Source organism: Phaseolus vulgaris, chromosome 7, assembly GCF_051622355.1.
Source record: "Phaseolus vulgaris cultivar YP4 chromosome 7, ASM5162235v1, whole genome shotgun sequence".
Taxonomy (NCBI): Eukaryota; Viridiplantae; Streptophyta; class Magnoliopsida; order Fabales; family Fabaceae; genus Phaseolus; species Phaseolus vulgaris.
In genome coordinates this window covers 55293664-55319131 of record NC_143504.1, presented here as the reverse complement: position 1 = coordinate 55319131, position 25468 = coordinate 55293664, and the positions used below count along the sequence as shown (strand labels likewise).

At 33.3% G+C, this 25468-nt stretch overlaps 4 protein-coding genes across 11 annotated transcripts; 1 reads left to right on the top strand and 3 right to left on the bottom strand.

Moving 5' to 3' along the window:
- Positions 1–289: 289 nt before the first annotated feature.
- On the top strand, positions 290–3129 carry LOC137828308 (glycerol-3-phosphate acyltransferase RAM2). The gene is made up of 3 exons (XM_068634814.2): positions 290–737; positions 894–1274; positions 2106–3129. Exons 1-3 carry the CDS (start codon positions 507–509, stop codon positions 3030–3032), a joined length of 1539 nt encoding a protein of 512 aa, XP_068490915.1. The 5' UTR covers positions 290–506; the 3' UTR covers positions 3033–3129.
- A 1458-nt stretch (positions 3130–4587) lies between these two features.
- On the bottom strand, positions 4588–9604 carry LOC137828307 (phosphatidylinositol 4-phosphate 5-kinase 5). Its single transcript, XM_068634813.1, has 8 exons — positions 8299–9604; positions 8018–8185; positions 7378–7543; positions 7173–7289; positions 6637–6830; positions 6380–6510; positions 6221–6293; positions 4588–5320 (listed from the first exon to the last, which is right to left on the bottom strand). The coding sequence occupies exons 1-8, from the start codon at positions 9471–9473 to the stop codon at positions 5032–5034; spliced, it is 2313 nt and encodes a 770-aa protein (XP_068490914.1). The 5' UTR covers positions 9474–9604; the 3' UTR covers positions 4588–5031.
- A 3279-nt stretch (positions 9605–12883) lies between these two features.
- LOC137830388 (pre-mRNA-splicing factor) lies at positions 12884–20955 on the bottom strand. Of its 8 annotated transcripts, none has more exons than XM_068637685.2 (7): positions 20612–20955; positions 19940–20082; positions 16336–17142; positions 16116–16256; positions 15666–15757; positions 13358–13426; positions 12884–13250 (listed from the first exon to the last, which is right to left on the bottom strand). In XM_068637685.2, the coding sequence occupies exons 2-7, from the start codon at positions 20073–20075 to the stop codon at positions 13215–13217; spliced, it is 1281 nt and encodes a 426-aa protein (XP_068493786.2). In that variant the 5' UTR covers positions 20076–20082; positions 20612–20955; the 3' UTR covers positions 12884–13214. The 8 variants fall into 8 exon arrangements, with proteins under 8 accessions (XP_068493786.2, XP_068493785.2, XP_068493787.2 ...); XM_068637684.2 differs by having other exon boundaries at positions 12884–13221; positions 20612–20808; XM_068637686.2 differs by having other exon boundaries at positions 19940–20093; positions 20612–20759.
- Positions 20956–22665: 1710 nt separating this feature from the next.
- Positions 22666–24876, bottom strand: LOC137830386 (glycine cleavage system H protein 2, mitochondrial). Its single transcript, XM_068637682.2, has 3 exons — positions 24718–24876; positions 23326–23585; positions 22666–22973 (listed from the first exon to the last, which is right to left on the bottom strand). The coding sequence occupies exons 1-3, from the start codon at positions 24869–24871 to the stop codon at positions 22848–22850; spliced, it is 540 nt and encodes a 179-aa protein (XP_068493783.1). The 5' UTR covers positions 24872–24876; the 3' UTR covers positions 22666–22847.
- Between the last annotated feature and the right edge of the window lie 592 nt (positions 24877–25468).

Genomic DNA, 25468 nt, shown 5'->3' with positions numbered 1-25468 from the left:
TGTTTAAAGTTTTATACACATATTAAAAAAATTATTTAAATAAGTTTACACTAAATTATATTTATTTATTATTTTATATTTTTTTTTACAGTACTATTTCTATTTCATTTTTCATGAACTAAATTTTTACTACATAACGATTAAGAAACACTATTTTTGTTTCCCCTTATAGATCTAATTGGTCTACTTCATTATTGCATTAATGAAAGTAATTAGTTTAGTTAGTTAAAGAAGGTGTTGAAATGAAAACAAAAATTAGAATAAGGAATGTGAATTGCAATGGGAAGACAAAAGGTGACGGAGCAAACCATGCAGAAAAAGGTCACCTTCTCTTCGTTTCTATCGCACCTTTTCAATCAATCAATTTCAATCGCTTTTGGAAATCTCGGAGCCACCATTGTCATCGTTCACATACTCATTCATACCAAACCAAAACTTGTCTCACAGTGCCACCAAATCTGCATATATATTCATGCAACTAACCACACTTTTCATTGCTTCCATCCATGGCTTTTTCCACCTTCCCAACCGTCACCAAGTGCTCCTCTATTGGTCGGGAACAACACACTGTGGTTGCGGACATGGATGGAACCTTGCTCATAGGTCGAAGCTCTTTCCCTTATTTTGCTCTCATCTCCTTTGAAGCTGGTGGGGTTCTTCGCCTTTTGTTCTTTGTCTTGGCTTCTCCCCTTGCTGCTCTTCTCTACTACTTCATCTCTGAATCTGCTGGCATTCAGGTTCTCATCACATCCTTTTCCTTTTTCTCACAGTTCCATGTAGATTAGAGAAATTATGCTTTCACATGTTTATAAATAATGTTTGTGAGAGATTGTTGTTGTTGTTTGATGTATAAGGGTTGTATGATAAAAAATAACTGATTTGGTGTGATTTAGGTTTTGATATTTGCGGCAATGGCGGGGATGAAGGTGTCGAGCATAGAATCGGTGGCGCGAGCGGTGCTTCCGAAGTTCTACGCGGAGGATGTTCATCCGGAGTCGTGGCGGGTGTTCTCGTCGTGCGGGAAGCGGTGCGTGCTGACGGCGAATCCGAGAGTGATGGTGGAACCTTTCTTGAAGGAGTTTTTAGGAGCAGACGTGGTTTTGGGGACTGAGATTGGGACATACAGGGGAAGAGCAACTGGGTTGGTGTGCAGGCCTGGGGTACTTGTTGGGAAGAACAAAGCTGAAGCTCTTCTCAACACTTTTGGAGAAGACAAGCCACACCTTGGACTTGGTGATCGACTAACTGATGCTCCTTTCATGGCTTTGTGCAAGGTAACAACCTTCTTATCATCATTCACTACTCATATCTTCACATTTTATGTCAATATGATTCATATGATTCTAAGCTGATTGAATGTTAAGAAGTAATATTTGTTAGATTTTACTATGTATTTGTTCTGTTCAAGTAATATTTTTATTATTAGCTTAATATAAGATTATGTATGCTGGTATATGCAAAAGGTTAGTATATTTTGAAGAAGAGGAATTGATAAAGAAGTTCGTACACTCCTCAATGACGTGTCGTGTTTGATAATATTGGATACGATAATCGTATAAAATTTGTAGGAAAATTTAAAAAGTATTTATTAGATTTCTGAAAATTCTAATATATTCTAACACAAATTTAAAAAAAAAATACATTAATTTTTAAAAAATTCAAATTTTATGTCGTATAAGTGTCTCTTTAGCATATAAGTTTATAGTTGAATTATACAATGTTTTTTTCTGGTTTAATTATCCTTTATCACCTATATATATTAGGCAGAATGATAGAATGAAAAGTATTAATTAATGAAGTGTTTGGTAAAAGTCACATTATTCTTAAATGAGAACATTATCCAGTTTTTCACATGTAGCTCTTGTTCTTGGTCAAACAAAAAACAACCACAGTCTTGGTTTTGCGCTGTCTCTTCTTCACATTAATTAATTAATCATAACTACCTTTTTTTTTCTAAAACATTTAAATATATTGAACTTAAATTAATCTTATTTTAAATCATTTAATTTAATTTTTGTCTCTTAAATAAAAGATTTGAATTACCAGCAAATATAAAAATTGACTTAAAAAGGTGTTAATGTTTTTGATGGCATGCATGAATGCAGGAAGGTTACATAGTCCCAGCAAAAAGTGAGGTGAAATCAGTTTGTACAGAGAAGCTTCCAAAGCCCATAATCTTCCATGATGGAAGACTGGTGCAGAAACCAACACCAGTGGTTGCCCTACTCACCATTCTCTGGATACCCATAGGCTTCCCCTTAGCATGCCTCAGAATTGCTGCAGGCTCCCTTCTCCCCATGAACCTCGTCTACTATGCCTTCTGGGCCCTGGGAGTCCGCGTCCTTGTCAAGGGCACCCCACCCCCACAACTCACCAAATCAAACCCTAACCCTAACACTTCCTCTTCAGGGGTCCTCTTCATCTGCTCCCACCGTACCCTCCTCGACCCCATTTTCCTCTCCGTCGCCCTCCGCCGCCCCATCCCCGCCGTCACCTACTCCGTCTCCCGCCTCTCCGAGATAATCTCCCCCATCAAGACCGTCCGCCTGAGCCGCGACCGCGACACTGACGCCGCCATGATAAAGAAACTCCTCCAAGATGGCGACCTAGCAATCTGCCCAGAAGGCACAACCTGCCGAGAGCCCTTCCTCCTGAGATTCTCCGCCCTGTTCGCGGAGCTAACCGACGAGCTGGTCCCTGTGGCCATGGTGAACCGCATGAGCATGTTCCACGGCACAACAGCAAGAGGGTGGAAGGGCATGGACCCCTTCTACTTCTTCATGAACCCTAGTCCCGCTTACGAAGTCACGTTCTTGAAGAAATTGCCTCAAGAGTTGACTTGTGGGTCGGGGAAGAAGACGAGCCATGAGGTGGCGAATTACATACAGAGGGTGATTGCATCGACATTGTCGTATGAATGCACTGGGTTTACGAGGAAGGATAAGTACAGGGCACTTGCTGGGAACGATGGGGTTGTGGTCGAGAAATCTCAGGTTGCTAACAATAAGGCTAACAAAATCATGGGTTGCTAAATTTTCTTTCTGCTTTTAATATGGAACTCATCACAAATCAAAAAGGATATTCAATACATGTTTCACAAATAAATGGAATCATTTATAGCAATTTGTATATGAAGCTCTTGATTTTTGTGCTTTTTTAGAAAAAATAAAATAAAAAAAATGTTAATTTCACAGCTCTTCAAAGTCACTGGTTTAAAACCTTTCAAAAAAAAAAAAAATCATCTACTCACATATTTTATTTTTTATCAGCAGTTTTAACGTTTGTAATATGGAACATTGTGAAGTATACGAGGACTCAAACTGTTGTATTCATTGGTGATTTTAATTTCGTGGTTTCAAAAGATCTACTTTTGGCTTCAAGCTAGAACGGGTTGATTTGCTTTTATTCTTATCCTTTTATTTTTTCTTAAATAAGAAAAAACAAACTTCTTTTCATAATTGGTACAAGGCGTACCATACAAACTTAAAGGAAGCAAAAATAAAAACAAATTGTTGTAACTTCATACAAAGTATACAACAATTCACCAACTAACACATGTTTAATACTCGTCTATACCTCGTTAAACAATCTTGATCTTATCAACCATTTATATAACACTTGTTTCACTATAATAAAATCATTAAAACTAAGTTTAGATACCAAACATAATTAATTGATACATTTCCTATATTAAATATTATTTTAAAAACTAAAAAATTATTGGTATCTAAATTAATTTTTATTATTGATAAATAGTTTCTAAATTGGTATCTAATTAACTATCCAAGTTTTAACTACTAACTTAAAAATCTTGGTAGTTAATTAGATACTCATTTAGAAACGGTTTATCATGATAAAAACTAATTTAAATACTAATTATTTTTTTAGTCTTTAAAATAGTATTTAATTTATTCAATATAACAACTAATTAGTTTTAATTTTTAAAATTGATTTCTATTTAATGATTTTTTAACTTATTCAATATAACAACTAATTAGTTTTAATTTTTAAAATTGATTTCTATTTAATGATTTTCTAACTTATTCAATATAACAACTAATTAGTTTTAATTTCTAAAATTGATTTCTATTTAATGATTGTCTAACTCCTTTACGAAGTAGAAATATAATATATATATATTATCAAAATTTTCTAATGGTTACATCAAAGTACTAGATGCTTTAAGTAGTTTGGAATCTATTAGTTTGATATCATGATACGAAATCAAGCCATAATCATAAATATTAGTTATACATCAAATCAAAAATAAATATATAATATTAAGAGTTTATTTATATCTATTAATTTTAATCATTGAAAAAAATGTATTTATATACACGAGTGTCAAAATGATTCAATTAAAATCATGAGTTGAATGAGTTGAGCTAAAAATGAGTCAACTCAATTTGACTTATTTCATTAAGAATTAATGAGTCATAAATTTTGTGATCAAACTCCATTCATATTTCCCTAAACATTATCTATTATAAATTTATTCTTCGCACAATTTTCTACTCCATAAATATCATAAACATATCGCATCAAAAGATAAAATTTGTACTCTTTTAGAAAATAACCACTCCACCAAACAAATTTGTCAAAAAAGGTTTAGAGACTTATTCAATGTCCATTCCACATAGTAGCAAGGAAATCAATGAAAGAAGTAAAAAATTGAACATGTACACTAATCTTTCATTTCCTATGCAATAATATACATCTCGATCTGATAATAAATGTATGAAGTATCTGTCATCTCTTCCCCCTTTGGGAGGGAGGAATAATTATATTCTAGCAAGTTTGTAGAAGTACAAAATGTTCTTGCTTTAACCATTTCACATGCTACTCTCTTGTATACTAATTAAGTTGCTCACTATACATAACAATAAGCTAATTAAGAAATAGAAAAAAAATGGATTACCCAAAAGTTATGTGTATCTCAATTGTGGTTGTAATAGTTGAAATTTTGAAGCAATCATTGCATAGAGTAGCAGGTAAGAAACATAGTAAAATCCACAGAATGGTGCAGGCCTTTCAAGAGTCTTCAGAAAATATTCTGAATATGAAGTCACGAAAACGCCTTGAATATTGTCTGGGATCAACGGCTGATATTGAGGTTGGATCATAGTGAATGGACTTGTAGGCATGCTCAAGCTTCTTGCTGATGTCATAATCTTGAAGTATGTCTATGACACCAAAAAACAAAACCACCTCATAGAACTCTCCGATTGGATCTCCTACAAGTTGTAATTCACAATCACTTTTCCTCACTGTTCTTTCAACCCTTGCTGGCATATTCACACCCAATTTGATACTTGCCCATCTGCAATTGCAAATTACACATATGTATTATCCAACACCATGACTTGTGTAACAATCCTCAGGCAGAGTTTGGGCAGAGCTTTTCACAAAATTTCCCAGATTCAAAACCTCCATGAATCTGTTTGTTCATAAGTTATTTTAACTTATAAATGAATCAATTTCCTTTTTTCTTCAGATTAAAAGTTTTTATGAAAAAACTTGTCCAAATATTTCTACTGCTAAGATCAAAATTGGAGGGCTTGTCATTAGCAACGCAAATAAGCAATAACCAAGCATTTATTTGGAAAAAAGTTACCCTTGTTGATTCAAATAATCATAGCATTAATGTCTAATGGTGTTATAGAGTATATTGGTACTTAAAAGTATTTAGAGAGCAACCTAGAGTAACTTCTGGGTGGTGACCCTAAGAACTAAGTTTTGGCACATAACTCATTATAGTGTATAAGTGAAGAACAAGTCTCATCTTATTATTAAGTTGGTTTTGTGAGGACAAATTAAATTTAAAATCACTTTATAAGGTGGTATTAGAATCTATTTTAGTTAGATTTATTAAGACAGTCTATTATAGGACCCTCCTCTATTTTTCATGTTCAAGGTGTATCATCCTTAATATGAAAAGATGTGTTGGAGATCCTACATCGATTAGAGATAAGATCAAATTTTACTGTGTAAAACAGCTGCAAACTTCGTCTTACTAAACTGGTTTTGTGATCTTTGATTTAAGTTTAAGTTCATGATTATAATTGGTTACGAGCCTTCTTCTCTTACAAAAAAGTGTTTCTCAATAACTACTATAGCTGATATACTTTTGTGCACATCAAATAACATACTCTCTAGATGACAAAACAATCTTTATCAATTGCATTACAAGTTAGCATTAAAATTCGAAAAGATATGTGACCTGGTAGGATCTAGAAGAAGTAGATCCATGTCTGCTCTAGAAGTACATGGAGTTCCTTCATTCTCTGGATCACCTGAAATTGACAAGTCAAACCATTTTTCTTAGTTTTGAATTTTGAATGTATTGTAGGTATGCCAAGGAGTTGAGGTTAAGTAGTACCAGTAGGAGTGTGAGATCCTGAAGAAATAAGTTCTCCATTTTCTGATATATCTTTGAAATGAATACCAACCAGCAGACTATAGTCCATAATTCCCTCCTGTTCCAGAAGCTCACAGTCCCTATCAATTTGCCTGAGATAACAAATATATATAGTTTGTGTGCTTATTTTTTTCCATTGGGGTATTAGAAAAGAAACCAACTTTAACAGGGTAGACAACATCTCAGATATAACACAGTGTGACAAAATCTTTCATCACCTGCAAAATTCTTGAAACCAAGACTTTTGTAGACGAAATATGAAATTTAGATCTAGATCTTTAAGGATAGTTGTTTCACTAATCTCTGACTCTGGCTTAATTGTTATTCGCCCAAGGGAAGAACCCTTCAAATCAAAGCGTCTATGGATGGTATACTCAGAGCAGAAGAGATTGCCCATTATGATAAATCGAACCTGCAAAATCCCAAAATTTCAAGTGTTAACTTCCAAGTTTTTTATGCAGTTATAGAAACCACAAATGACTCCACATAGGGTCTTTTCTTTTTCTTTTGCCATGGTACGTGAAAGTAAAATATAAACAGTAATGGGCAAGAAAAATTCTCTTATTTCTTTTCACTTTATCTCTATCTAGACAGAAGAAAATATTGTTTTCTTTCCTCTTAACTAAACATGGCTTTATTAATCAACCTCCTACCAAATGTCTAACCATAAATATACAAGAAAATAAAACTTGTTCTCATAATCCCATATAAATCTATCATATTGTTCTATCTATAATCCAACAAGCTTTTTTACCTTCTTCTGAGCTGGTCCAGTTAACTTAACACAATGCAGACCATAAAATTTTGTCACAAGAGCATTCTCAAATGCTCGAAAATGATTGTAATAAGCTGGTAGCATCCTTAAAAGAGCCTGCATCAGCATAGCCAAATACGTTAGAAGGTGGCTTGATTTAATTTCCCAGAACAATTGAAGTAGGGAGAAGATACAGCACACTCACTTTTGCCTCGGCTTTCTTCATTGTCTTTATCATATAGCGGTCATCGTTGGTCAGGTAAAAGAAGCTACCACTTTTACCAGGAGAGGAAAGTTCACGAAGGGCCTCATTTCCACATATAGATATCATGTAATCAGCTGCATCCACCTTGAAGAGCTTCCTAAGAGTTCTGTAGGCGGAGAGATTCATACAAAAAAAGTTATAACTGATTTAGTACAAGAATGAAGAAAATAAATAAGGATTGATATCGCTGGTTTCTAGGAGATATGAGATCTCCAATACACCCTCACGTCGAGACCTGCCAACTCGTCCGATAGCGGGTGTCACAATAGGTCTAACAAACTTTCACTATAATAAGCTCTAAATAGTTCTGATACCATATCAATAAGAGAATTTTAAGCCTAACTCAACTTTATAAAATTGGCTTATAAAATAAAGTTTGTACTCACTTATATATATTATTCTCTATTAGATGTGAGATTTCCAACAAAAGTAATTACCTGGAAAACTAACCACTGCACTAGGATAAACATGTGTTTGGTTATGGTAAAGTTAATTGCTTTAATTTAGCACCTGTCTTAGAAAACTTTCAAAAGTAAATATATAATTACTTTCCTTGAAAAATCCATGTATACAATCTTACCTAAACACTACTGGGCAATAGTCCTTCCATTTGAACTCACATGATGGGTGTGGTGGAGTGTATTTAGATCCTTCTGGGGGAAATCTTGTCCACACTTTTTCCTTGGGATCAAAAGCTGAAGGCTTTAGATCAAGTGATGCTGAGGGGGCAGGTCTTCCAACAGAATGCCTGTGTAACAAATCAAACAAACTCTAATGACTCATATGTGATGCAGGGAATAACTCAACTGCATGTGTGGTTCTATGTGAGATTGATTAATTTGTAAAATTTTGATGATGTACCTGATTCCCAGCTGCAAATTGAGCATGAGCTCGTAATTTTTGTGTCCTTTGCATATGGTTTCCCCTTGCCTCTTTGATTTGGTGGGTGCTTTGAGGGTTTGGAGATGAGTCCCTCTTGAAATAGAACCATCATGGTTTAAAGTTGTGAGGTTGTCATCTGCAGTAGTTGGAGTTTTAGTGCCACTGAAATCACCCTCACAACCACCCCATAACTGCATTCTATCACTTGGCTTCTCCAACCCAACACTTACCCTCCCATCTATGGACATTCTCCTTGGCTTAGCACCATCCCCTCCCTTTGAAGACCTCCACACTGCAAGCCTCTTCTGTGATGGCAAAATTGAAACCTTCTCCCCTGGACAAACTTCATATGCACTCAATGCATTAAACACTTCTCCAGGATCCCACTCAAGGTGACCCTCCTGTGATGATCCTGGTGGATAGTATGTTCCACTCTGATCTCTGGGATCCTTGCTCCAGTTTCCTGAATAAAAACTTCCATCTTCCCATCTGAAAGCTCCAGTCCCTTTAGGTAAACCATCTTCCCAACTCCCATCATACCTATTCCCATCACCCCAAAAAAATGACCCTTTACCACAAATATTCCCATTCTTCCACTCCCCAATGTAATAGTTCCCATCCCTCCATTCATATCTACCTTGCCCTTCCTGCATCCCCCTTCTCCACTCACCTTCATACTTGTCTCCATTGGCAAAATTCTTCACACCATTACCATGTTTCATATTCATCACCCACTGCCCCTTGTATATGTCACCATTTGAGGCTGTGTATGTGCCTGTTCCATCCATGTAACCATTCTTGAATTCACCTTCATAATTTGGCCCATTTGGCCAACTGAACCTTCCCTTTCCCATTGTTTTCCCTCTGACCCATTCTCCAACATACACACACCCATCAGTCCACACATATTTTCCCTTCCCATGTGGAAAATTATCTGCCCAATCTCCCTTGTAGTAATCCCCATTGGACAGAACCTTCTCTGCATGGTAAAGTTCATATACCTCACTTCCATTTGAATGATCCTTACGGCTATGGTCTTCTTCATCTGCATGGGTCATCCCAAATATGCTGTTTGCACGCTTCTTGGCCACAGCCTGTGTCTTTCTCACCGTGGCCTCCCATGCCTTCATAACACTACTATCTCTGCCAATCATTGTTTTTTCCTTCTTCTTCTTCCTCTCTCCCTCACCCTTTTGCAAAATCTCGCACCAATACTTAGGCTATAGCAAAATTCATCAACAAATCTGTGGGCGAGGGAAATGTCAAGTTTCAAAGATTGGCTTTCTGACTAAATGAGCCATCTTTTGTTCCGAATCCAATACCAACTTGCATGTTGGCGTTAAAATTTCTGTATCTCAAGGTTCCAAGTCATTTTTCATATTTGGGGTATCGATGAAACAACTGTGGCAGACAAAGTTTGCTAGAGGACCCATTCCTTAATTTGGTCAATTTCATCGCCCAAATTAATTCCTAAAGGAATTGTTGTGATATTCATGAAACAAAAACCGTGAAAAATCCATCAGAGGTGCAGTTTTTTCTCCCATGTTTGAATTGTTTTTGGTGAGAGAGAATCGTTCATTTCCTACAACCTCTAAGAACCGCGACATGGAACATCTGCTAAATCAGGGGTTTTGTTAACTATTATTAGCCTATGAATAAATTTCATCAACCCTTCACATACTACGCACACTCACTGCTCAACCGTGGGTACTTCATACCTGGTTTTCACAGTGAATGCTAAGGTTCTTTCAATGGATTTTTCTTTAGATTCACTCTAATTCACACTCATTTCGCCATTTTCGTTACAGAGATCATTTATTAAAGTTCTATAGATGAAGACAGTGATGCTCAACACTTCTTGAACATTTGTTAATTTTTGTTATGATCATGTTTAGATGACCGATTATGAGTGCAAAATTTGGATGGAGAAGAAATTTAAATGAATTAATTTTTTTTATGACTATATATATATATATATATATATATATATATATTAGATTAACACCAATTAAATATTGATAGTGGAGTTGTTTATAAGAATGAATTGAAAGAATGTACTTAATTTGTTTATTTATTTATGACTGAACAGATAATCCATAAATTATGGTGATCATATATATATATATTGTGCTAAAAATGAAAGTGCATATATTATTAATTGAAGTAATAATAATGAGGTTATAAGCTAAAACTTGGAAAGATTGGTAGTCCTGGTTGCATATTTATTAAGGTATATAAAAGGCATATAAATATTGAGAATGAATTTATTAATCAAAATGAATCGAAATATCTATTATCATCCATGAGGAATGTTAAAGTAGTTGAAAATGGGGTGTCATATAGCAAAAGGTGACAACTGGATTCTAAATGAACTATAATATATGATTTCGTATAAAATATAATTTTCTAACTCTGCTCGAAATTATATTATAGCTTTTGTACTAAACATTGTAACGCCAAAACTGGAATATGAAAAAGAAAATAATAGGACTCTTAAGTTTGCTTTATTTGGATATTTGGATTAGGAAGATTTGTGAGAATTTGAAGAGTAAACTTGGAATGATTTGAATGGAAAATATAAAGAAAGTTGGGTTGTTTCAATTAAGATAGGAATTTAAAATAAAATTTTATGATAAAAGTTTATTGAAATTTATAAATAATATGATAAATATAATAAAATTTTAACTCGTGTTACACACAGCTGAACAAGTGGAACAAACACAGTTTATCAATGCAAATTCATCAAAAACAAATTGCCATTCAATGAGACTCGTATTTTATTTACAAAAGTTTTATAAAACACGTGATTTTGGTTAGATTTAAGTGTGTTGGATTTGATTTCTATTTGCTATGTGTTTTGTGCGATTCTTTCACTCAATAAATTATTCTCGATTTTTATGACATTGATAACCTGGAAAAATTGTAATAAATACCCAATAAAATAATAATAATAATAGTAATAATAATGCAAAAATTATAAATGATAATGCAAATATGTCATCAGAACTGTGGGTCAAATTATAGATTTTTTTAAAAAATAACAAATGCAACAATAATTAATATATTTACAAGAAATTTAAGTAAGTCTAATTGATTTATTAAAAGATATAATAATGAGATGATTATCTAAATCAATTAGATAATTAAAATCTAGATGTTATATTCAAATTATTGAGCATGAGTTGATTTGTATGACAACAACAAGGTTATATTTTTTTATAAGAAAGAAATTGGTAAATCTATCCTTGATAGATATAGCTTAATTGACCGATAAAATTAGAAAAAATGAACAAATAATGTTGAAGAAAGACTGATATAAAAAAATTTATAGAGCAGTACAAAATAGCATACATAGAAACTTTGATTAATAATAAAGAATTGAATAAAATGGAAGTGAAAAAGAAGTAAGCAATAATATGAATATTGCATAAAAAATAGGACTTTATATGTTTGCAAATTGCTACAACAATGAGAATTAAAACATAAAATGGTCATTTTTCGATGTGGCAAAAGTACATAATTTTTTTATATTTTGTTAAATCATAAAAAAAAATTGAGTGATGACCATAAGTTATCCTATTTAGAACAAAAAAAAAAGAATGAATTATTGTAAATATCATAATATTTGTGGTCATTATACTAATAATAATTGTATTCATTTCAGGTAAACCAGACAATTGATCAAGGAAGATTAAGATTAAGGTTGAAGAGAAGTCAAAGAAGATGGATACAAAATCATTTCAAGTTAATCATGATTGTTGATGTTACTAAAGACATCAATATTAAGAATGTAAAGTTTGCTCTTTTGGAGTTAGAATTGAAGAATTTGATTAAGTTAAAAAATATATTTCCAAAAGTTAAGTGAATCCTTAAGTAATTTTTTAAATCATTAGAAGGAAGGTGATGAAGATGTTTAATGTTTGATCAATCGAAAGCAAAGACTTAAAGTTGAAAAGAATAAAAAGATGAAAAGTCTAACAACAAAAATACAATTTCAAGGGTAATGAAACAATTTAAATGTTGATTAGGCATGATAGGAAGTTTGATAAAACTTTTGTGGCTTATGAAAAAGCTCAAATTGATCAATGGTAAGGAAAAGTGACTATCATCAACCTTTTAAACTGATTATCTAATGATGGGAATCGAAGTCATTTTGTTACGAAGTTTCAAATAACTGAATAAGCCAGGAGATCATGGTTGAAAAATAATATGATAAAGACTCAATGGAGAAAAGGAAAAAGGGATCCTACAAACAACAGATAACTTTTAGTGAAGTAAAAGTGTGAAATCATCATAAATTCACTCTTCTCACTTATTCTCCATTTCTCTCTTTCGCTACTAAAATTATTGTTTTCTCCTTTAATTTCGTGCCCCTTTTACATCACCCATACTCATCTGAGATCAGACAGTGAAAAATTGTCTCTGTATTAGAAGTTTTTCAAAAAAATAAATATAAGACTTAAATCTATGCATGTATATAGAAATATATTTGATCACATCATCAATTTGTTTGTATTATGTAATAAATTAGATAAATTAAGTTTTGTATAGACGGAATCAATGATGAATAAAAAGATAATTTTGTCAGGCTTATAAGAAAAGCAAATTGTATGGGAAAATACAAATTTAGCATGCGGTGTCTGAAAGAGGAAGTCCGATGAGGTGTTGAGTGACATGATATACATAGAATCCCAAACATGTCTAAAAAAAGGGGTGATGTGAATGTGATGCTTAACATGTTTAAAGCCCTAAACCAACTGTACGGCCATCTCTTCGTCGAAGGCCTGCAGTGTATTGTTTCTCTAGATCAATCTGAAGTTCCTTCTGCTTCTCGGCACGGAGAATATCGTTACTGCTTTGGTTGTTGCTATTCTGCTCTACTTTAGCTTCGCCTTTCACACCCTACAATTTGCCATAGGCACGAGGACAACCTTAGACTCAAACTGAGTTAGTAGGTGAAGAAACTCCAATGGAGTGACTCATTCAAAGTAACATCCCCTTCATGCAATTTTTGGGTCAGAATAGAACAAACACTTACCATGAGTTTGTTAAATTTCTCTTGCCGCTCACGATCAGAAAACATAGCTGTATCCCAACGATGCCCAGACTACAATATTTGGCAAGACCATTCATAAAGCAACGATTGCATAGTTAGTAGCAAATTATCGGAAATGTAAAAATATGTTATTACCCATGTCACAAAACAGGTCATCCTCCACATTACTACTCATCTACTTATTACGTACAAACTCAACCACAGGTACATATTTTAGCAATATGTAATCTTATATTTTTATGTACAATTATCGATAGGTATACAACATTTCAGGTCAACGCTACAGGGTGACTTCAACCAACAAATCCCAAGGCATATTTTGGTGAGAATGTATATGTAGTTCATTCACAGTACAAATGCATACATATTTGATATGCCATAGAGGATTTTTAAAGGAAGCAATATATTAATTTAGAATTTGTTGAATGATAACTAAGTTTAAGGTAGCTTTGACCCATTGTGCGGGTGTTATGTTGGTTGCAGAATCTAATTCTTGATTCGGTTGATGCAGACGATTCAACTCTATCGGCAGCACAATATGTCAAACACCCATTCTTGTCTATGCTATACAAAATTGAGCAGTTGCGAAGGGAATAGCAACAAAGCAGAGGCAAAGCATTTTCTATATTTAGGAAATTATGACCCGCTATCTTTGGAGCTATCTTAGGCAATGGCAGAGGAAATCATAGTTTGACAGCACAAGTTGGAGGTTGCCTAGAAGATTGCTTATGCCAACATGGTATGTTATCTGTGTGGGCATGACATGTTGCTATGAAGAGAGGTTTTGTTTTACTGTTATGGAAGCTATAATGCAGGTTATATGGAGGCATAGGCAAAGAAGGCAGCTAAGGTGGAAATCTGGAAGGAGGGCCCGGCTAGTAAAGGAACTGATGTTTTAGTCTGTTGCAGCAAGTGCAGAAGGGCACACGATGCACTTAGAGGCCTCCGCAGATGCACTCTAGGACTTCAAATTCACTAAGGGTATGAACCGTCTTCAATATGGATAAGTGTGGATGAACCATGCGTAATTAGGGCTCTTCTGGGTGAGTGTGATTGGAGCTTGTTTGAAATGGTAATTAATGTTTATCAAGTTATTTATAGTTTTTAATTGCCTTTACTTGGTTTATATAGTAATTAAATTTTCATATTTAATCATAGTTTAATACAAAAAGAAGAAACCTTTTGCATCAGAAATAGATGAATGACTTAGTTTATATGATGTGCAGCTAAAAAGTAAACAAATAAGAAAATCTGTTGCTTTCCCATTTTATGATACTGAGTCTAGTGATGAATGGATAACTAAAGAAGGAGATAATGTTGAGGTTTCACAAACTCAAGGCAAATGTGATGGTGGATATGTTGACTTAGCTTGACCAAGTTCAACTGCTAACTCTAGATGCACTTTTATCCGTCAGTACTATTCTTTGCTCATACTCCCTTCTTTTCAAAACTTTGGTTTTTACAATTTCAATCTATTTGTGCAACTTTAAAATTTTATTTTTTTAAGTACTTTACTCCACGACATAGCATTGTTAAAATTCTTCACTTATAAAATGTTATTCAATAAAGAGAAAATTATTCTCCACAAGAATAGTTTCTAAAAAATATCCAAATTGAAGATAAATTTATTGTTACTAACTAAACTTTCATTAATCCAATAATGAATTAGACCAATTAGATGAATAAGTGGAAACAAAAAGAGTGTTTCTTAATCATTATATAGTAAAAAATTAGTTCATGAAAAATGAAATAGAAATACTCACTAGTGCAAAATAAGGGTTTCACGACGTATATAGACACTGGTTCAACAGGAGCGTCGTCTACAAAAATGTGATGTTAATTTTAAAAATAAGATCATTATATAGACTGCGCTTCTAATTATAACCGTCGTCTATTTGAAAACATAGCATATAGAATACGGTTTTGTGTGAAACGACCATTGCCTATACCTGTGTATCATATAGACTGCGGTTATTAGGTCATGACCGGGAACAGGACCAACAATATGGAAGAAATCACTATGGCGGAAGCAATGACTCTCTTAGAAATCCTGATCGAATTTGTCATCATTAACTGAACAATTTCAACCTCTCGTCTCAAACATCTAAATTGAAAAGCACTAGTTCCTGGGATACAAAAGCCTAGAAATGTGAATTACACTAATTCAGTTCATTTCAACTTCACGATCATTCCTCGAGTATATTAATCCCAAAGAAAAGTTACTGTCTTATATGCCATTCTATTTGCAAAAGGAAAGAACACATCCAAAAAAAAGAAAAATGCAAAATACCTCTTCAGTAGGTGTACTCTTCTTGCTGCCCCACAACAGTTTCTTCTTTTGGTCAGTAGTCAAGCAACCAGCCCCAACTAAGTTCCTATTAACTGTTATGCACCAAAATTTCAAAATGAACACAACATGCATATGATCTATAATCAAGTTCCTATTTCAGTCTCATCTATTTCTAGATGCTTGGCTAAAATAATTTTTTTTAAGGTTGACAACTTGGAAACTCAAATCATTAGGAGAGAAGAGAAAAACTTTCAATAGAGAAAATAAATTTGAGGACTTAATGGCAAACATCCACGTCATATACATCCAAACCCACATCAATTCACCTTAAGCAAATGTGAAAGTTGAAATTGTGAACTTTAAATCTATCTGAATCCAATCAATCATAGAAAAGCAAACATATGTCCATAACCCAAAAGTAGGGAAATTTTGAGGATAACTAGTGCATACCTAATTCAGCAGCCCTCATGGCTGCAAATTTTGCAGCATCTAGATCATTGTCACCATCAAAGCCACTGGTCTTGGCAGCCAATGAATCTGCCTTGCTCTCATGAGAAAACTTTGAACTCTTACTTTCATTGGCTTCAGTACCTGAAAATGAAGCAACACAGTAATTTCATATAATGGTACAAATATAAAAAAATCAGTAAAAAAAATATGTAAACAATACCATTTTTTCTATTATTGTCATCCTTGTCAGGATCAAACAACTTTAGTTTCTTCCCAGAAGTTTCTTTATCTTCAACAGCACACTGCTCGCCTTCTTTCCTAGTTTTTCCCTTCCCAATCTCAGTGTCATGTCTTCCTTTTTCTTTCCATGGAATGTTTTGATCGTTTAACTCCTTCTGCTCACTCTTATAAGCATCTTTTACACTATATTTATCGTTGTCTCTCTGTGGACTTGAGTCATCTCGTTGGTCACTTCTGTTGTAGTCCCCTGAGCTTCTGCGTGAATCTCTTCTTTCATTTCGACCATCCCAGTCCAATGAAAGTCCCTCCCTCTCCACCTCATCATGCAGTGCATGCTTCTTACTATATGCAGATTTTTCATAAGGATCGTTCTCTTTATATGTTTTATGATCCAAGTATGCTTCCCTTCGTTTTTCTTTGCTTCTATGATCAGGCCTGTTATATTTGTCATGTGAATACTTGTCCACACTGCGATGGTAGTTTTTTGACCTCATATCGCTCTCTTCTCGCATATGATCATCCCTTGACTCATGTCCTGAACGAGAGATTTGCCTCTCCCGATATCTATCTTCATTTGCATACTTGTCACGTCGAGAGTGACCATGGGAACTCTTGGATGACTGTCTATCAGGATTTCTAAGAGAGTCATTGCTTCTGCCATAGTGATTTCTTCCATATTGTTGGTCCGGTTCCCGGTCATCATACTTCCTTGAATAATGGTGAGAGACTCTTGAGGAATTTTCTCTCACTGGATTTGGACTTGAGCTATGTCCTTGCCTAGGATTAGCTGCATATAAAGAACATAAATTTATTTATTGAAGTCATAGACTACATATAGCTTAGCATTGAATTTTATAACACTAAGATCAGTACTGTAGTGGATTATTATGCAAAACACTTTTATGGAGATTCTTCCAGATAAAAATAGTTACTGGCAGATTGCAGCACAGGGTCATTGATATGAGGGTATACCCAAAAGTGAACAGCTTAAAATAAACAATAAGCAATGTCGTAACGTGTAATGAATGGTTCTCCATGCATGAGGCAAGAACAAGGGACAGAATGTTTGCTTGTCTTGCAGTGTTTTAAGTGCGTAACTGAAGGTAACTGACGTGATTTTCTTAATATACATGCATCTTGGACATGTGCTAACACGCACTTAAACAATTAACTGATATGAATAGCAAAACATTTAAGTGACTAGGAAGATAATAGACATTTACTTTTGGCTTTTCACAACAGAAAGAAAAAGATAAAAAAGACACGATAGGCACCATTGTAGTTAGAATTGCAAACTTCATTACTTGTATCCTGATTTGATACAAAAAAAATCATAGTTTGAACCATATCACAATTAGACTGGTTTTTGACCTTGAATACTTTGCCCAATCATGTGAATTGCTTCCGTATAGGAGAGCTACATTGTGCAATTCTTGCACAGTAGGTTGTGCACAAAAAACAGCTCAGGTCAAACAACTAATTTCTTAATAATAAACAATTTTAAGGGTTTTGTTTAAACTATGTAAGAAAATAAATAATTATTTAATTAATAACAATCACATCAATTACATTCTCATTATTTCTATTTGTAATAACCAAAACCTATAAAAAAAAAAAGAAATAAGAATATGCTGAAATGAATAAGAAGATTCTGAACACATTTTTTTCCTAATTATTATGGAGATATTGAGAATAATTTTTATCCTAATAATTTTCTATTTACAGCACTCCTCTCAAGTTGGTAAATGAATATCAATCATTCCAAACTTGCCTAAAAGATTCTAGAATCTGCCCTTAGGAAGCCCTTTAGTGAAAATGTATGCTATCTGAAATCCTATAGGGACATCAGTTATACCACTAGGCTCCTATGAAGATTATCTTTGATGAAGTGCCAGTCAATTTCAATATATTTGGTCCAATCATGTTGAAATCGATTATGGACAATGCTCATGGTTGACTTGTTATCACCGTACATTACATAGAGATGTCAACCTTTATTTTAAGGTCAACAAATATAATCTTCATCCAGAGTCCCTTCAGACAAACCTTGACCAAGGGCTCGAAATTCAACTTCTACACTGGAATGAGATACTCTCTATCTTGTTCTTTGCTTCTAAGTTAGACTTTCTCAAAAAAACATAAAAAACACAAATGTAGATTTTCTGTAACTAACAAAACTTGTATAGTCTACATGAGTATATATCTTCAAGGTCAATGTGTCTTATTTTGTCTTCTTTCCTAAGGAATAGCCCCTTTCCTAGGCATGAGTTCAAGTCCTAAAGAATTTCATCAATTGTTTGCATGTGACATCATAGTGAATCCATTCAAATGAGAAATTACTCTTTTTTTAAAAAGATGGAATGAAATGCACGATGATGCTTTGACAGTTGACAAATATCAAATTTGAAAGACTCAACAAACTCTATAGTGAATAAGTGAGGGAATAGGGATTTTAAAAGGTTGAAGGAGGGATGCCCAAATCTTTTATAGTGAAGCCATATTTGGGAATTTGTTCATGTTTATGATGTTGCTTGTCATTGTTTTGGCCCTTGGATTCCAGTAGATACAACTCATACTACTCCCTTAATAATTAAAAGCATCTTCCTTGTGGCAAAGTCTTGAAATACACAATAAGAACATAAAAGAGTTACTGAACAATTCAAATCTTTTGTAAGCTTTTGTCTATAGATAAAGTTATTGGTCAATTGTGGGACATATAAAACATCCTTTAATACAATAGATGATTCTAAAGTTATATTCCTAGATCTGCATATGGGTACATCATCACCATTTGCAACTGTAATGAGTTGTTTTCTAGTCACTTTTACATATGAATCAAAAAGCTTAGGAAAAGGAGTCATGTGATTAATTGCTCTTGAATCAAGAATTCTAAAACACCATAAGACGAAGGGCTAATAGTATTGAATGTACTATTACCTTTTATTGGTAAGGAATACGATCCAAAGGATTTAGTCATTAATTCAATCATTATTCTCAAATGATTAAGTTTCTCTTTAAAAGCTTTCATACCAGATATTGAAAAACACAAAACAAAGAGACAATAAGAGGAAAACTTATAACAATGGGTTGTTAACAATATACCACTACCTTATTAATAAGAGAAAAAAACATTTCCCCCATAGTGGAATTAAGATTCATAGCATACCAACTAAAATCTTCTCAAAACGCTGACCACATAGACAGGAAAAAGGAGTAGGTTGCATAAGCTATTAAGGAAAATAGTGCAAGTATTTTAAATTGCTATAAACTGCAATCACATACCCACCTTATGCTAATCACAAACATAAAACACTGTATTAGTTTTCATACACAGGGAACTGCTGTGACGTCAGAAAACACCATGAATCAGCCTTAAGTCCAGCACGCCCATAAATTAGATCATTTGGTAAGTGACAAAAGAAATAACGTACCACCTATCTAATTCCATCACAAGAAGAACCATGCACGAACAGCACAAATTTAAAAAGTTTCAAATACCAAATTACCAACATTGGTTGAAAATTCATCACAATACCATTGAAACTTCTAAAAGAAATAAGACCAAGAGCTTAAAAGATCCCAACCATCAGGTGAGGATGATCCATCAACAGGTGACCGGCGCCGATAATTTCTACTAGCTGCATCACCAGAAGGCTTGCGAAATGCGGTTTTCGTATCAGAATCGCCGTGAGGCGGCAACGGTAAGTTCGAATCCATCATGCCAAGCCTGCAATTGCACTAACACAGTTGGTCAGATTAGAATGCAAAAAACATCTCAGTGAATTGAACAATCAAAACAAGGGAAAAAAAAAGGCTAGTGCAAAATTTCAGAAACAGAAAAAAAATAAAAATCAAGAACCTAATTAACAGTGACTGTGCCTATTAAACAGACTCGTGAATAAATTAATGCCAACCTCTTCAACCAAGGCCAGTACTACTGACATCAAGGGTTCATTATTTTAACACCAAGCAAAAACAAATACATATAAATAAAACGAAATGTTAACTTTTCAATAGCAAAATTAAAAAAAGAAAATCAAGAACTTCAACATGTCTTCAATTTAAAAATAAAATTAACACGAAGGAGCAAATCGCTTCAGCTCTTAGGTTTCCTAAGCATTCAAGCAAGGAAAAAATCAGATAAAATCCAAAGATTAAATGTGCGAACGTGTTCTAAACAAGGCATGCATAAAATTTAGGAACTGAGATGCGCTACTGAAAATCGTAAAGAGAAAGTGAGAGAGAGAAGCAGCTACTGCGAGGATTCGGAATTTTGAAACGAGAGAAGATTAATTCATTGAGATTTTGGCGCTTGTGAGTGCAAACTTAAGGAATGAATAGATGCGATAGAAGAAACGAAACCCTTGATTCTGCGTGTGTCGTTTCAGTTAGTTTGAATCAATTGGGAAGAAGAGATTAGCTACATATAAATATTTCAACCCCAACAAAAATTATTATTATTAAAGTAGCGGGCGTGTAATAAATAAATAAAAATACAAGAGAAACACTAAATTTTAATTCTATATTTTTTAATAAAAGTATATTATTTTTATATTGTTAAACACATCATATTGATATTATTGGGTATAATTTGTCTCATAAATACATCATAGTTGTTATTGATATTATTTAGGATAAATGCAAAACTTTTTTTTCACATTGTTTCTTAGGAAACTCAAAGGGAAGTCTTTCGCAAATATTTAATTCAAGGTCTTTTTCCTAGCATGTATGTTGGCTTATGTAATTAGATCCGAGAGGAATTTAATGAAAAAGTGAGAAAAATATTTATAAGACAAAAAAAAATATAAACAAGGAATATCACAAGGAAAAAACGAGAAGAAGAAATTTAAAGGAAAATTTTCAAGAGAAAAGCCTAAAAGAAATTGAAAAAAAAATTATAAAATATTTTATAAAACAAATGAGATTATATTTAGACTACTACAACAATAGAAATACATGTATTTGAAAGTTATGTGTTACTTATAACTATTTATATATGTCATTTTCAAGTGTATGTGACGGCTAACATGTCTCTCTAGCTATCTTTTATAAAATGTTTCTTGTGTCAACAAAAATAAACTCCTAAATTTAAAATCATCGAGTAAAATATAAGTAATTATGATAAAAGATGATGCAATTTCAACAAGATTACCACTTTAGTTTGTATAATCATACTACAAATATAAATAATTAAGATATTTAATAACAATATTTATTTAATTTAGGTTTTTAAGATGAATAATTTGTAACAATGTATTTTGGAATATAAATATGTATTTTTGATTTTACATAAATTAACTTATAACATTTTACAATTTGGATTACGAAATTCAAAAAATGATTATTGGATTCTGAAAATGAAACTACAAAACATTCGTCACCAACCATCACCTCTAGTCACCAAGCACAACAACCACCACCATTCAGAAACAATGAAATGCTCAACCAAAAATACATGTAGTCACATCATAACACCACAAATCCACAGGGGTGCATGATTAAAACATGGGGTGCACCATGAAGAAGCCCCAATGTTTTAAATCCTGAGTAATATTATCTTCCAGAAAACTTTGCGTTCTGGGCTGCTTCTTCCTGCACCTCCATACCTTCTTGTGCCACTCCCATAAATTTTTCATATTCCAAAAATACCCTTTTCAATATTTTGGATTATATAATCCGGAAGTCTTTTGTGATTAGCTTTCGGAATACATAATCTGAAATTTTTTTCTATACATAAGATTAGCTTCTGGATTGTGTAATCCAAAAGCTTTTTTTCATGTGTTATTAGCTTTCGGAATACATAATCCAGAAGTCTTTTTCCACCCCTTGGATTTGAAATAATAAACCTATGGATTATGTAATCTGGATATATTCCAGATTACATGTGGGGGTGGCACAAAATGGCCCTTACAAGTAATTTTTTGTACGTTTTAATCTAATTTTCCAGTTAAATATGGACATTAAATTGTTAAGAGTATGCAGAAATGAGTGAATATGGCGTACAATCTAGTTTTTGTTCAGTTTTAGTCTTATAAGTATGCATAGGTTTTCCCATTAAATGCTTTCTGAAATGTACGGAATGAGACACCTGCATAATCATGGAAGAAGTAGGTGAAATGGGATACATTCTAAACTAGCGATACCAATAGTTTTCTAAATGCAAAATTGTTTCTATTGCGTGTAAAGAATATGGATGTTGAAATCTCAACTCCATCTTCAATTCTTGATAACTAATGTTCCATCTTATTTCTCAATTATTACATTCAACTAACAAAAGTGGTATAGCTTAATAAAGAAAACTAATCATCAATTTACCACATTATCAAATTCATATTTCCATTGCAAAGAGTGAAAAATCATCCCACTGAATCTGAAGCTCGAGAAAAATAAAAATAGACAAGTCAAGACATGACACATGTAGAAAAGGGAACAAGCCATTCTTAGCTTTCCCAATTAAAACATGATGTACACCATGGAGAGTGCTGAAAGATCTTAATGTGAATCTTCTTCTTCACAGAATTTGGTGTACTTTTCTGAATCCATCAAATTGTTTACTTCACCACTGTCAGACAGTTCAACCTTAATAATCCATCCATCTTTATAAGGGCTTGAGTTGACCTGTGTGAAGAAATGTAGGACAACATTAAAACTCTAGGTGTTTATAACAAAAATTATTCATTGCAATACTTAAGCTACAGATAATCGTAGTGATCCAAGATGTAGCATACAAAAACAGCAAAGTACAAAAAGGGGGGGAAAAAGTTAGTGCCTATAAACTCCATACACATTTTGTCTTTCATGTAAAAAACTGTTTAGTGCCTATAAACTCAGCATACGCGTAGTGATGCAAGATGTAGCATGCAAAAACAACAAAGTACAAAAAGCGGGAAAAAGGTTAGTGCCTATAAACTCAGCATACACATTTTGTCTTTCATGTAAAAAACTCTTAGAATTAAGCAGAAAAACTTACCAAAGCAGGAGAGCTATTAAGCTCTTCATTAACTTCGGTCACTTTTCCTGAAATAGGAGAGTTAATATCACTAGTTGCCTTCACACTTTCAACTGCACCAAAACTATCTCCTTGTGTCACGGTGGTTCCCACTTCAGGCAACTCAACATACACAACATCACCCAAATGATCTTGGGCATGATCAGTTATGCCAACAGTTGCAGAATTTCCATCAACTTTGACCCACTCATGGGAATCAGCATACTTCAGATCTTTAACAACTGGAAGTAAACATGGAAGAAGCCAACAATGCAAGTTAGATGTTCTTTTTCATATAAAAAAGCCTCTATGTAGATGAACTACAAGAATGTTAGTTGCAACAACTGCAAAAACAACCAAACATTTCCATATCCTACTGGTTCAAATGCAAATATTACATTTGAAATAAAATTAAAGATGTAGATATGCCACGAGTCAGAAAATCATCAAGGCCCATAAGATGTTTACATTCAAGTTATAAAACTAAACAGTTGTGTGATGGAAATGTTTACCCAGCCAATTAGTATTAATGAGTATAAAGGGTCAAGTTAGATAAAAGTATCCCAAAAATAGGCAATGGTTAACTTTAAAAAGCCAAAAGTATTTTCTAGCAAATTTCCAATATGCACTAGAACACTAGAAAAGCCTTTCTCTCTGATCTAATATGAAATCAAACAAACAGCATAGCTACAACCCATGCTTCAAACTTTCGGTAACAAACTCTGAAAACGCATACAAACATGAAATATTTCAAATGTTAATAGAATTTATCCTTGCTTCCTTTGTAACTCAGTGTTAAAAAATTCCCTCTTACCCCTTTTAACACTATACACTATCTATTACCAGCTCCACCCTTGGCATTCTCCTGTTTGATCACACCAGATTCAGAATGCAACATATTTTGTAGGTCACAGAAAATACTGCCATTAAGAATGTGAAGACAAAATCATAGAAAATTGGGTGCATTATTTCTTATGCTACTTTTTTTAGTGGCTGGATGGGTGCACTTTCCCTTCCCACCACCGTTCAGAAAGCTCCATGCCATTAAAGCACATGCATAGATAATAACATAAAGGAAACGGTGTAAAAACAATGTGAACAGTGCCAACAAATTGAGAGATCTGAATCCACACACTACAAGTCAGCACAATGATGAATGCACGTCACACATCATAAATCATATGAAAAAAAAATGTTAATTTCCAATCTAGAAAATAAGAAACCCTAGATTCAAATCATTAGAGGAAAGACATAGATCAAGATCCACATCATAACACATGAAAAAAACTCAATTGTTGGTGATGAATGAAAAAAAAACAGATCACAGCATAACACAGAGAGAAGAAGAGAGGGTTAAGGAGAGAGGGATGTTACCATTGGAAAAGGCCCTGTTGAAGACAGAGATCCTGAGGTAAGAAGCAGCCCTTGAAGCCCAGAATTGCCTGCAAGCCATCTCTCTCTTCTTCTCTTGTCTTCTCTGTGTATTTGTGAGTTCTACACTTTTTTGCTTTTGCTTTGTGATGATCATCAAGAGCCAACTTCCAACATATTTATATTGCTGGGGTTGGTGAAAGTTTTCTTTTTTTTTTATTCCTTATTCCTTAAAGTTATCTATTTTTAATTATAAAAAATATTTTATCTTTTTAAACACAATATATTCTCTATGATTTTGTAATTATTTAGTCACATTTCAAAAAAATAAATAAATGTATATTATACCTGAGAATAAATACATTTGAAGTATTATTGTAAATATTGCCTTTTGGTATTTTTTTAGTTTCTGTAGAATATTTTGTTGTTTTAAAATTTCCAACCTTTTTTGAATGCTGTTTCTTTTGTCTCTATAGTGTATTATAGTAAATTTAGTGCTAAAACTTGAAAGTATTAAGTAAAAATAACCAAAAAATCAAATTAATGTAAGTATGATATTTATTAATTTTAAAAATAAAATCTTTGCGTATAAATTTATTTTTTATTTTAAATATACTAACAATAGCTTTTGTATTTTGTTTTTTAAATAGTCATTTGCTTTTATCACGATGTTATTTAAAAAATAATAATTACATATAATTTTTATTTAATAATTAAATATACTTATCATTTTGTAGGTAAAAAAAACATATAA

What these genes read in the sequence shown, in the direction of transcription:
- LOC137830388 (XM_068637684.2), bottom strand. Translation starts at nt 20,075, where the DNA reads ATGATGGATTCGAACTTACCGTTGCCGCCTCACGGCGATTCTGATACG. An exon ending in AGAGTACACCTACTGAAGAG is followed by an intron (nt 13,427 to 15,665) that starts GTATTTTGCATT and finishes CAAATATTGTAG; the next exon opens with TCTGGGCATCGTTGGGATAC. An exon ending in AGAAATTTAACAAACTCATG is followed by an intron (nt 13,222 to 13,357) that starts GTAAGTGTTTGT and finishes GGCAAATTGTAG; the next exon opens with GGTGTGAAAGGCGAAGCTAA.
- LOC137828307 (XM_068634813.1), bottom strand. Translation starts at nt 9,473, where the DNA reads ATGATTGGCAGAGATAGTAGTGTTATGAAGGCATGGGAGGCCACGGTG. An exon ending in TGAAGAAAGCCGAGGCAAAA is followed by an intron (nt 7,290 to 7,377) that starts GTGAGTGTGCTG and finishes ATGCTGATGCAG; the next exon opens with GCTCTTTTAAGGATGCTACC. An exon ending in CTGGACCAGCTCAGAAGAAG is followed by an intron (nt 6,831 to 7,172) that starts GTAAAAAAGCTT and finishes GGGATTTTGCAG; the next exon opens with GTTCGATTTATCATAATGGG.
- LOC137830386 (XM_068637682.2), bottom strand. Translation starts at nt 24,871, where the DNA reads ATGATCATCACAAAGCAAAAGCAAAAAAGTGTAGAACTCACAAATACA. An exon ending in CAACAGGGCCTTTTCCAATG is followed by an intron (nt 23,586 to 24,717) that starts GTAACATCCCTC and finishes GTTTACTTCCAG; the next exon opens with TTGTTAAAGATCTGAAGTAT. An exon ending in TTAATAGCTCTCCTGCTTTG is followed by an intron (nt 22,974 to 23,325) that starts GTAAGTTTTTCT and finishes TTCTTCACACAG; the next exon opens with GTCAACTCAAGCCCTTATAA.
- LOC137828308 (XM_068634814.2), top strand. Translation starts at nt 507, where the DNA reads ATGGCTTTTTCCACCTTCCCAACCGTCACCAAGTGCTCCTCTATTGGT. An exon ending in CTGAATCTGCTGGCATTCAG is followed by an intron (nt 738 to 893) that starts GTTCTCATCACA and finishes GGTGTGATTTAG; the next exon opens with GTTTTGATATTTGCGGCAAT. An exon ending in CTTTCATGGCTTTGTGCAAG is followed by an intron (nt 1,275 to 2,105) that starts GTAACAACCTTC and finishes GCATGAATGCAG; the next exon opens with GAAGGTTACATAGTCCCAGC.